Raw genomic sequence first — 13,595 nt, 5'->3', positions numbered from 1 at the left:
TAAATGTGATGGTCACACTTAGCGGTTATAGGTCATTATGTTTTACATATTTTCATATAATGAATAAATGGTCCTTTCCCGGAAGTTTGTTGTTCAGGAACCATGTTCACCATATCAAGACGATGTGTCACACCCGAGACCCAGACCAGTAAGTAGGTCAAAGGTCAAGATCACGCTTAGAGGTTAAGTATCACTATGTGTTACATAGTGTATAGAAGGCCATAAGTAAGTCATTAATTGATGGATTTTGAAAGTACTTGACCAAATATTCACTTCATCAAGATATGTTGCGCGCCTGGTCCGAAGCTCAAAGGTCACACTTGTAAAGGGTATACAAAAATGTATTTCATCTGGTCCTGCATACTTGTCCATACTAGTGTATAGTCGGGTATGTGTGATATCCTGGTCACCCACAGGAGGTTCAAAATGTCACACATGTTTACTAAATCGAGACGTGGCGCGCAAGACCCAGTTTCGTTGGTAAAAGGTCAAGGCCACACAGAATAAGTAATGTTCTGCATATTTTAACAATGTGATTAGATGCACGTGTTCGTGCAAGAAGTTTGTTATTCGTGAATTTCAAATGACCCTTCACAAATATTCACACCGAGATGATTGTGTCGCGCCCAAGTTCAAGGTCATACCGAGTGTAAAGACGACCATGTCCTAAGAAAGTAATTCATGGATGATTTGGCAGACCTACCTGGACGGTGGCGACGCGATAACACGTCCGCCTATCACTCCAGAGTTCGATTCATGAATGAGAGAATATTAGTTTTCCAATTGCAATGTACCCTACACTCATATATACGGTAATTTCATGTTTTGGCAGGGAATGCTTTTAATTATAAACCAACACTATCTTGCAGCAAGCAATGCCATTCCATATATCACTAGACAGGACGTCATTTAAATTAGACTGAACGGTTTCGTCTCTTGCCACATCAAAATTTCTATATCCATCACATATTAATATATATCGTGTATTTCAAGACACATGTATATACAAAAAAAACAACAAACAACAAAACTAGAATCAGAACCTTTATTGTCTAGATATATGCAAGTAAGAGTTTAAACAATTGACACCTGCACTTTTAATATTTTCATTTCACTGATAGACTAAAATTTCAACAGCCTTTAGGGGCACACATAACCAACAGTCACACTAACATCATTTCCCACATTGAAAATATATGTATATAGATCACGAAGGAATACGGACATTAATCCAAGACAAGAGGGCTATGATGGCCCTGAAATCGCTAACCTGTATATAGGCCCCTGGGCCAAGGCCAATTTGAAACCAGGAGCTTTTATTTGAACAAACTTGGTAAACATTCATTAGAAGATGTTCATGATAAATATCTAAGCTCTAGCTCTTAAGGGTTTTTTTAAGAAGATTTTTTTAAGTTTTTACTATATACATATAGGGAAAAACAATGACACCCCCTGGGAGGGGCCAATTTTGACACCAGGGCTTTTAGTTTAACAAACTTGGTAGATACTCCCTAGAAGATATTTCATGCTTAGTATCTAAACTCTAGCTCTTTGGGTTTTTTTTAAAGATTTTTTAAGCTTTTACTATACAAATTTAAGGAAAATCAATGACCCCCAGGGCGGGGCCAATTTTAACCCCAGGGCCCTTATTTGAGCAAACTTGGTAGACATCACTTAGAAGATGTTTCATGCTATATATCTTAGCTCTAGCTCTTTAGGGTTATTCAAAAGTAGATTTATTAGGTTTTTTACTATATATATAAAGGGAAAAACAATGGCCCCCTAGAGCATCAATTTTTACCCCCGGGCTATTATTTGAACAAACTTGGTAGACACCCACTACATGTCTCATGCTTATTATCTAATTTTACTAAATACATATAAGGAAAATCAATGACCACCTAGGGTGGGACCATTTTTACCCCAGGGCTTTTATTATAACAAACTTGGTAGAAACCCACTAGAAGATGTTTCATGCTTAACATCTAAGCTTTAGCTATTTGGGGTTTTTAAAAGAAGATTTTTTAAGGTTTATATTAATATACAAATGAGGAAAATCAATGACCATACCCCCCCCCGTGCGGGACCAACTTTGACCCCACAGAATTCATTTGAACAAACTTGGTAGACACTGACTAGCTGATGTTTCATGCCAAGTATTTAAGCTCTAGCTCTTTTGGTTTTCTAAAAAAAAGGCCATGGCAACCAGAGGTCTGCTTGGAATTAAATTCTTTTAAAGTTGACTACCAAAAGTTGATTCCTTTGAAGTTTGGATGAAATTGGTTTAGAGGTTTATGAGAAGATGTCATCTAAAGTAAAAGTTTACAGACAGACGCAGGACAAAAAGCAATCATAAAAGCTCACCATGTCACTTTGTGATCACAGCTGGTGAGCGAAAAAAATATTCAGAGAAATAATTTATAATGTAAATAATTATTTTGTTTCTTTAGTGTATACAGAATAAAACAGTTAACAGTTGATTTCATCTGGCATACTGTTAATTGCGTTTAAAACTATGTAAGGAGCTATTATACAATTATTAACTAGTGTGTCATTGTATATGACGTGTTGTTCACCGGCATATGACATATCAACCGAGGTCAATATGACTTTCTGCCGGTGAATATTACATCATATTCATAGCACACTAGTCAAAAATTGTTTTATTATAGAATAGGTTACAAAAATTAAAACAAATCACAAAAAATACAACCTTATACATGTACAACTTTTGCCCGTTTCGTCGAAGCACTGGAGTAAAGTGTGCAACAACTAGACAAAAGTAATTCAAGTTTATACTTATCATTGCAGTGCAACTTTGAAGTATAATAGTACAGTAATGATATTTTATTCAAGAAATAAACCATTAAGAACAAAATGCAACAATCATTTCTTTCATAAGCATGCATAATAGTCTACGATATATGTTCATTGAATAGGAGTCTCAATCTATTTTTAGACTGGAAAAATCCAATTCATCCTACACCCAGTGAATATAATTCTATAAAAAGTTCTGTTGACTACTGTTTGGACCAATGAGATTGCAGCTATATTTAGATCAAATAACAAATTTAATCAATAAAATGAATTTCATTAAAAAATGGATCAGCTAACATTGAAAAACATATTTTACAACAACAACTCAGTAAATTACAAAGGATATTAATCGATAAAATATAATCATTTACCATTACAGTCTAAGTTTAATAAGTAACAAAGAAATCATACATTGCATAATACATGGATAATGGAAGTTAATAGCATCTTGGTATATGCTGTTTCAAGCTTAAGATAGGATAAACTTGGTCATGAGCACATACTTTTTCAATGTTGATATGCAAGTTGGACATGCTTCACAATCTGTTCATACTAGGGCACTGCTCTGGTTGCATCTATTCACTTAGAACAGATCAGCATAAGTATTGCAAACAAAGGTATGGGTATTAATGTCATTTAAGTCATACTAAATAATAATCAGAACTGTTCTCCGAAAAGCAAAATAGGACCACTATGTCCACGCCTAAACACTAACTATTTTAGCAGGTGGTAAGCCTTCCAGAAAAACAGATGTTCCATCTTTTTAAAAACATTTCAGTATCTGAAATTTAAGTTTGTCCCATATCCCAAACAATGTCATATTCAAATTAAATAAAGTACTTTGAATCAGTTTCTACCTAAATCAATAAAGCAAATTATTTACTCTCTTTAATTTGCATAAGCAAAAGTTTAGTGACTTAAATTAAAGTGGTTGAAGAACTTCTTTATCTAAAGAGATTTAGAATGGACTGTATATATATGTACATTTAAGGTTGAATACCCCTAATCAGTACTATAAGGAACTGTAAAATTAACAATAAAGGACAGTTATATGCCTTAAAGGTCATCTGTATGCAAAATGTAAACAAAATTTACTGTGTGGTTTATGAGTTATGGTCATTTTCCTAAACTTAAAACTTTGCTATTGGAAGAGCTCTTTCAGAAATGAGGAAACTCTAAACAATCTATATCATCAATATGAAAAGTGTTTGTCTAGTGATCATTCTTAAGAAACAAATAATAACATTCAGGTAACAAATTAAATGAGCAAAATGATTGATTCTAATCAAAATGTTTTTATGTAAAAAAGTATTACCCTACACCATCCACTTTAAACAATAATTTTATTATTTCCCTATGTAAAAACCTTATTCAAAATATCCCTAACATTTACCACATTGAGCTGTTTTGTTTGTTTAGGGTTTTATGGTAAAGGTCATTTGGAGACTCTCCAGCACTATCCAGATTACTTCAGTCACTAACAGGGCCCCGAGTAGAACTTTTACCAAGTAGTTTTTATTTTATTTAACTTTGAAAATATCTAGTATCATATTTGGCATTAAATTTGGCATTATTTAGCTACACTATTAAGAAGTAATTTCACAATTAAAATCAAACACTTTTTCTTTCCATAAAGCATTTAAGAGAAACAAAATGTCGAGACCTAATGTCAATCAGTATGAAAATCATGCTACTCAAGTAACATCACAACCACTATTTTTCAATTAAGCTAAATGCCATTCAATAATAAATCGAACAGCAAGACAATAAATATAACACTACATAGCAATAAGGCAGCATGAGAATAAAAAAATCACTACATTATCAACTAGAGCTTGTTTTTTTAGGAAAAAAACCCCAAACAAACAAGACCTACTGCTGAAGGTGATACCCCCACCAGCAACTTAGACTTTTTGAAAAATTAGTCTGAAGAAAAACTTAAACTCAACCTATAGTAAATGAAGTATCAACTGTGTACAAAGAAGTATCTAATTAATTGTAATCCCAGCCAGGATCTTCATATAAACTTTCTATACATCAAGTTTGATTACAATATCTTACTCCTTTATCTAAGTTATTGTAAAAAAAAAATATTTTTCTAATTTAAGTAACAGTGACCATGACTTTTACCCAAGGGGGTCCAAATGCAATACTAACCAGGGTCTTCACATAAGCTTGCTATACACCAAGTTTCATAACAATTTCTCATTCCCAACTCCAATTTTTGTCTTGGAACCATTTTTCTTTTTTTGTAACAGTGACCTTGACCCCAGGGGGTCCAAATGCGAACCGGGGTTTCTACATAAGGTAGCCAATATATGAGCCGTGTCATGACAAAACCAACATAATGGGTTTGCGACCAGCATGGATCCAGACCAGCCTGCGCATCCGCGCAGTCTGATCAGGATCCATGCTGTTCACTGTCAGTTTCTCCACTTGTAATAAAGTTGGTAAGCGAACAGCATGGATCCTGATCAGACTGCGCGGATGCGCAGGCTGGTCTGGATCCATGCTGGTCACAAATCCATTATGTTGATTTTGTCATGATGCGGCTCATATAAGTTTGATTACAATTACTCATTCCAAACTCTAGTTATCGTTCGGAAACCATGAAATGGATTGACCGACAAGCTGGACTCCTATATACCACCCCTAAGCATGTTTCATCCCAATTACTGTAACAAATTTTTCCTTGCTTTTAACATATTATAAACAGCAAATTTTATTTTTTTCCAGTTTATGTTTAAAAGGCATCTATGCTTTCTCTGTGCGTTAATGCAGTCAAGCTTTCCTGGTACTTTTGATATTCTTAAATGTCTTTCAAAGAAAGACTTCAATGCTTCTTTCTCTTCATTGCTCCAAGTGTGTTTATCTGAAATTATATAAAAACAAACCTCTGGTACATTTGATAACCTTTATGAATTAGTGATGTACTTGTTCGACTACAAAGTGTTAAAAAAACTTGATGAAGTGTCTGGCACAAAATGAAACTTAATATACTTAAATTATTACTTTCTCACAAAATTTCGAACATTAAAACTAACAATTTTTTATTTGATTTTATAAGCAAACAACAAGGAATTAAATTCTTAAAAAAACAAACATAAGTGGAGATGCTACTGGCATATCTTTGCAAGAAGAAATACGCAATATCAGAAACATTAATAATCATGCTCTATAAATATGTTTAGTACCATTGAAAGTTTAATTTGTTATCTTATGTTTTAAGTAATTGCATAAACCAATGGTGGAGTTTGACACACACTGTTTCTATCACATACTACATGTAAAAATTAAACAAGAGGGCCATGATGGCCCTATATTGCTCACCTTAACGAATAGGTCTTAAAAGTATTCTTCTTTTAAAAAACAAGCACCAAGTTTATAAAATTCTTTAATGTCATTTAAAGGTTAGTGTCAAATGTAAAGTATTTTTGGCCAACAGCAACAGGAATGCAAACAAGTGCATAGAAATACCCCTTTTTCTTTTCTTTAAAGTACAGGTTGCTAAAAGAATACTCCCTGTAGCGTGTTAACATCATAAAGATTTTAACAATGACATCATAATTAACTAGAAGAAGTACAAATTTGGATAATACTTCAATAACAAAGACAAAAATGGACAGGTTGCATTTGTATACAAAATGACATGCGGCTGTGATGTTACAAAAATTTTCTACTCTACCATTGACCATTAATGTAAAAAATTTAACTAAGTCAGTAAATAGGAAGTGGATAAGCAATAGACCTGAACTTGGGACCACGTGCTAATGCAGTCACAATACCAAATATCAAGAGACTGTGAGTAAGTGCTGAGAAAACTGTTACGGAAATTTCCTTCCATTTACAATTAATGCCGAAAAATTAACTAAGTCAGCAAACAGGATGTGGATGAGCCACATACCAAAAATCATATCCCATGGTATCCCATGGTATGTGACTACATGTTTATGCTGTATACCAAATATCAAGAGGCTGTGATCAGTATTTGTTGAGAAAATTGTTACGAAAAATTCCTACCATTGACCATTATTATGAATTTAACCGAGTCAGTAAACATGAAGTGGATGAGCAACAGACCTGAAATCGAATCCCATGGTATGGGATGTGTTAATGCTGTATAATAAATATCATGAGGCTCTGATATGAAGTTGCTGAGAAAACTGTTACAAAAAAAAGGCCCAACCAATTCACCTGCCTGGCCAGAATCAAGTCTGAATACATGATGGTAAACAGTATTTTTTTTCCATATATGTATTTTTTTCTTTCGAAAACCAGTATTATTAAAGTCATAACAGATATCCCATTACTGTTTAAATTCTAAAATATTTTTTGATAGTGTTAACTCAGGGGTATTATGTTGGGGGCAGGATTTAACCCCCAGGCTTCTGCAGTTTTTCATATTAGAAAAAACTTCTTTTTATTCACATAAGTTGCTCTATACACAGGCATTGTAAAATTAAATCTTGTAAATGTTATAAAAACTATGTGCAAGGTGAGCTAAAAGAAATTAACAAAGCCACACAATTCAGTGAAAATGGTCACAGCCAAAATTCTCTGCTTTATGACCATCTATGTACATAAAGGTTGTTCACCTGTAGAAAATTGAAACACTAATCCACCAAATATAATGTAGTGAGGAAGATCTTGAACAAAAAAAACCCCACTATGTCCACTATAATATTATAGTAAAAACAAAGCCAATGTGGCTGAATTCCTTCCTTTACGATCATCTACAGATTAAGCTCCATCATCTGTGAAAGTTTGAATGAAATAAAATAGAAAAATGTAAAAGAAATTGGACACACAGGATTTTGGGTAGTACATTGTATGTACGGACACGAGCAATATTACATGCAACCCAATTTGTGGGGTCATAAAAAACAACTAAGAACTATTCCATAATACACTGCAAACAGATATGCTTATATTAACAAGCAATTACCATAGTATTGCAAGCAATCCATAAGTCCCCTACCGGTAAGAGCCCAAGTAACATTGTGAAGGGCCATTGGCCATTCACTTATGTTTCTATTTTAAGTGATCACAGTGAACAGTTTTTATGTACAGACAGACAGACAGACAGACTGAAGGACACTCTAAAGTTATTTTTTAAACATCCCTGTTATCAAAATATCACATTTTTAAAGCAAAATTTAAAAAAAAGGAGATAACCATGTCATACATGATGTGAGTGTAACAAAGAACAATTAATAATGAAGGTATGGATATTGAATGTTTATTTTTAATTTGAAGTAAATGAAAGTTAGAAGAACGAATACGAAAAATAAAAAGTTTAAGGAGGGATAATTCTGGAAATATGGATACTAGATTTATAAACCTTGTCATATAATTGTCATATTATTATGATGTGGGAGTTTGAAGAAAATCCTATCATAATTGAAGAAAATTACCAATTTCTCAAAAAAATTTCTAGTTCAAAAGGGGCATAATTCTGGAAATAGACTTGCTAGAGTATTGAACACTCACAAATGTTGAGTGATAATAAGAAACATTTATATGAAGTTTGAAGTAGATACGTTCAAAAAAAAGAAGTTATTAAAAAAAAACAATGTTTTTTCATGAAAATTTTAAGTTCCAGGGATGTAATTCTGATAAATTTTGTGCTAGAGTTGTAAACTTTGTCACATATGATGTGGTTGATGACTAGCAACTTATATTTAAAGTTTGAAGAAAATACCTTAAGAAATAAAGGACTTATAGTAAAAAAACTGAAAACCTAGAAACAGAAATCTTGAAATTCAGTCTATTTGTTGCCATAGCAACCAGAATTTTCAATACAGGAAGATAAGAAAAGAATATGCATAATTTCCATACTGCCATACTGCCATCTACCAATATGTCAAGTTTCATAAAAATATTTTCAGTAATTTTTGCGTTATCACTGGATCCAGGTTATGTGTAAAATTTGCCATATTTTCAGTCTATTTGTTGCCATAGCAACCAGAATTTTCAGCATAAGAAAAAAAGAAAAAGACGTGCATAATCTCCATACTGCCATCTATCCAAATATCAAGTTTCATAAAAATATTTTCACTACTTTTTGCGGTATCGCCGGATCCAGGTTATGTGTAAAATTAGCCATATTTTCAGTCTATTTCTTGCCATAGCAACCAGAATTTTCAACATAGGAAGAAAAGAAAAAGACATGCATAATCTCCATACTGCCATATATCCATATTACAAGTTTCATTAAAATATTTTCAGTACTTTTTGCGTTATCGCGGGATCCAGTTTTGTGGACGGACGGACAGACGGACGGACAGACTGACGGACAGACAGACAGACAGACGGACGGAGGGTAAACCTAAAGTTCCCTCCGGTAAACCGGTAGGGGACTAACAACTATTTGAGATCATATTACCTGTGGTTATCTTAGTTTTTTTCTTTGGTTCCTCCTTCCTGATTTTTGACTGTGCATTCTCAGTAGAATCTGAAATGCATAAAGTTTGGTATATAATTGAGCAATATTAATGTTGATATATTTTCTCAGGGTAGTTGAAAAGAATTCAATTTTATTAAGACCTTCCACATTTAAAATTATTATTATAGATGCCAATTTACACATTATACATGTACCTCTACAAATCTTCACAGTTATTTAAAGAAGAACTAGAAATGTGTCCATAGGACACCAGGCGCCCCCACCACGCCACTGTTCTGTCAATCTTTTTACTAAGTCAAGGGAATATTGGATAAATCCAAAAGCGAAACCCCAGGTGCAAATCTAAATATGTTGAGCAACCTGCCCATAAGGTTTGATGACTCTATGTCAAATCCTTTGTGAGTAACTTGCCACACAAGTTGAAAATTGCAAAAATTTTCTAAGTCAATGGCAATTACTCTAAAAATACAAAATAAATCCAGACAAAAATACCTGGTGCACAACAACACATGCTGACCAACATTCCTGTAAAGTTTCATGACTCTAGGTCAAATACTTTTTGAGTTACATGCAACACAAGTTCAAATTGCAAAATTTTACTAAGTCAAGGGCAATAACTCTGAAAATACTAAAAATATCCAGACGAAAATACCCAGGTGCACATCTACACATGCTGATCAACATTCCTGTAAAGGTTCATGACTCTAGGTCAAATACCCTTTGAGTTACCCAAGAACTATGTGTCATGAACATTTCAAACAAACGAGCCATGATTTGATGCATGCAAATTTGATGAGCCTAGGGACACAGATGTCCATACCAACAACTCTGTCAGAAAACAAGAGCCCTTACATCTATTTTTGTTCAGTCAAGGACCATAACTTTGGCATCACAGTTCTGATATTAATTCAAAGTGGTTAACTTCACCTACCAATGAATTTTTCCTTCAATTTTGGTCAAGTCACATAGTTAGGGAGCAACAAATACTACAAGAATTGTAAATGGAACATTTATTTTCCATGCATTTTTACCAAAGTAAATCCTCATAACTCAGGCATTACAGTTCTGATAATAAAATTCAAGTTTGGTGATTATTGCCTAAATAGTTTTAGAGAAACAATATTACTGTATAGAATGTCTCTATTTTTGCTAAGTAACATACTAAATACGTGTAACTCTAAATATACAAATCAGATGTTGAAATTAAACTAAGGGGCTCAACTTCACTAACCAATAACCATTTTCCAACAGTTTTCTGATCTAAGCCAAAGTAGTTAAGGAGAAATGCAAACCACAAATTAAAATGTCAAGTCAAGGGCCATAACTCTGCCTATATAAGTCTGATACACAGATGCATAATTTTGCTTACCATTCAATAGAATTCTGCAACTCTGGGGTCAATAGCTAACACTGACCTTTGATTATTTTGGTGGACAGCCAAATGCCAGAGGTCATAATTTTGCCGGAATCAAACATAATAATTTTAACTATTTAGATAACTAAACCATGGTGCAATGAATGAAAATATTAACCATACCATCTTGTCTGTGCCTCTTCTGTGTCCTTGCAACATTTCCAGTATCCTGGTTTTCCTTTTTGCCTTCTTTGATATCTGTAAAAGAAGACTACTATGATGTTCCTGTATAACTCTTCTGAGCCCCCCCCCCTCCCAAAAAAAAGCAAGAAACATTCTGACAAGGTTTCGTGAAGAAACGATTAAAAATTTAACTTCAACAGCAATCAAAGATTTTCCTCATTCTTCTTACCACCTGATCCAGATTAACACTGTTTGAGATAACATAGAAACAAGCTTTTTGACAAAAGCCTATGAATTTAGCTTCACTAGCATACACACTATGCAAGTCACTAAATTGCTATGCAATGCTATGAAACCAGGTTTTCAACAGGGACAATCTCATTAAAGATGGCAAAGTTAAGGCAAGGACAACATTATGGACATTGTGACCTTTGACCTGTCTAAAAGACCAATACATTTGAGCTACAGATCTGATTTTTGTATTCAACACATTTTGTCATTGTGTAAGCACATGACAAATAATATTGAAATTGTTCCAAGGATGTAAAAGTTATGGCAAGGACAGGAATTGTTAAAGCCACATTCCCACATGCCCAATGAGGTTCCCTATCTAATTACACAAGTTTCTCCCATGGAAAACCTGGTTAAAAACAATGAAGCTTGGTACACATGCATACACGCTATGCAAGTCACTTCACTTCCATGTAGGAAACAAAGCTTGCTACCTTGGCATACACACTAGCAAGTCAATACATATGCACACACACACACACACACACACTATGTAAGTAACTACAATCGATCATAGGTTTCACAAATTGTCAGGATTATGTTAACATTAGACCAAAATTACATCTTCAAGGAATTACACAGTGGTCTCAAACGTTGGACCTCAGAACTATGGCCTTGACCTTGGACTGGCATGTCTGAACAGTTGGTTCTGCATGTTGTGCATTGAGGTGAACAATCACCTAAAATTTAATTAAAATACTCAATGTAATTTGGAGTGGATGTGATATTTAGGGCTCAAACCTTTGACCTTCAACTGTGACCTTTGGCCAGTGTGCTTGCAAGGTAAGTTCTGCACATTGCCTTAATGAGGTGATCATTTCAACCATATTTCAATAAATTTTCAAGGCTGGTAGGAGTTACAAAGCAATCACAAAATACTAGGTTCAATCCTTTGACTTTTAACTGTGGCCTTAGGCATGCATGCCAAGATGTTGGTTTCTGTACACTGTCTTAATGTGCTTATAACTGAACCCAAATTTCAATTAAGTCCTTCAAGGCATTTGGGTATCAACAAAAACAAAACTGGTCTTTAGGGTATAGTTTTTACCATACATGAGTGAATATTATAAGAGGCATAGTGTTTGTTTGTTTTATTATTTCATTGTCTTAGTAGCATCATGAAGGCAATTTATTCAACTTATTCCTGGAAAGCTCAATACTGAGCAACTATTCTGTTTTTGCTATTGAGCTTACTTAAGCCATCTAGTAGATTTAAAATAAATACCTGAATAATCTTCACAAGAATCATTGTCATCTTCACTGTCACTTGAGTCAGACTCCACAGCCTCTACAACAATATCAAGAAGATGTATACAAATAGCTGGTATCACAAGGCACTGCACCATGAAAATAATATAACTTGCTGTAACATGTGACAGTGTGGGTGGCAATATTGCCCAGGTTGTCCCTAGGCTATTACGGACAAGTGAAATTTGATCAGAATTTACTATATAATTTTATCACACACCTGTGCCGATTTTGCGACTCCGTAAATATGGTATTGCACGGCCGTGCATATATTTTGACGTGACGTCATTAGCGTTATACAAACATAGTGTAAAGACGCGCTAAATGTTAGCGGTATACTATAGGCGCGTCAATGAAAAATGACTCTTATTTCACTTTAAACGGTCTTTATTTTTGGTATGTGATAAATAGAATATTAAATTCGTGTAAGTTCATTACTGAATTTATTGCACTCGTTGAATAAAATAAAATTATGCTCGCCAGAGGCTCGCATAATATAATTTTATTCAACTCGTGCAATAAATTTAGTATTGAACTTACACTCATTCAATATCCTCTATATCATATGGACAAGTGCAAAAACTCTCTGCTACAAGAAACTCAAAATTTTATTTTGCCACCTGTCAGTTAGACTCAAAAATTGTTGTTTTTTTTAATAGAGTACCACTATTTTCTCTGTAGCTGCCCTCTAACTCCACCACTTAAAGGGACTCCACTGATGTTTTCTGACATGATGGGACTGAAAATATTTTTCCCCATAAATGTACCATTTGATTGTGCAAAATTTCAGGTCATTGGCACACTTAGTTTTCCAGAATAATTATTCAAATTGTAAAAAATGACCCAAAATGAAAAGCGTTTAAATGCTTTTCACTCAAATCGGACTAAGGAAAGCATAAAAATACAATTTTCAATTTATTCCAAAGTATAATTTCTAAACTATCTTTGTATATATTTCTCTTTAAAGTGCCCTAGCTCATTTAAGTAAGAAATTCAAATGTAATGTTTTTAGGCTTTTAAACTTCAGTGGAGTCCTTTTAAGTCAGAAACAAAGCAGAATTTCAGTTTTGCCAGTGCCTACTCAATTTATTATACAAACATGTGGTCTACATTATTCACTTCAAAATGATAATTTAATGTAGGGAAAATGCAGAGACCCTTAGAACAGTTAATTATACATAATTTTGATAATCTTAACTTTATATTTTATTACCTTAAATGATTCTTGGTGTGTAATTAAAATGTATTTTGAAACACTTTTAAAAATAATTTGCATTTTCAAACCATTTTCATTCT

The 13,595-nt window shown here is 33.7% G+C and overlaps 1 protein-coding gene across 1 annotated transcript in view; it reads right to left on the bottom strand.

Annotated features, from left to right (window-relative positions):
- Positions 1–1,030: 1,030 nt before the first annotated feature.
- Positions 1,031–13,595, bottom strand: part of LOC132755059 (uncharacterized) — a 51,119-nt gene continuing 38,554 nt past the window's right edge. The window contains exons 14-17 of the mRNA XM_060745847.1: positions 12,277–12,339; positions 10,761–10,835; positions 9,203–9,271; positions 1,031–5,689 (exon numbers count right to left, since the gene is read on the bottom strand). Coding sequence (XP_060601830.1) covers positions 5,490–5,689; positions 9,203–9,271; positions 10,761–10,835; positions 12,277–12,339 — 407 coding nt within the window. The 3' untranslated portion in view covers positions 1,031–5,489. The remainder of the gene's footprint in view (positions 5,690–9,202; positions 9,272–10,760; positions 10,836–12,276; positions 12,340–13,595) is intronic.

Source organism: Ruditapes philippinarum, unplaced genomic scaffold (assembly GCF_026571515.1).
Source record: "Ruditapes philippinarum isolate M1 unplaced genomic scaffold, ASM2657151v2 ctg2791_1_1_1_1, whole genome shotgun sequence".
NCBI classification, from domain to species: domain Eukaryota; kingdom Metazoa; phylum Mollusca; class Bivalvia; order Venerida; family Veneridae; genus Ruditapes; species Ruditapes philippinarum.
Note: the sequence above shows the minus strand (reverse complement) of the source record. Positions and strands in the feature narration are given on the sequence as shown.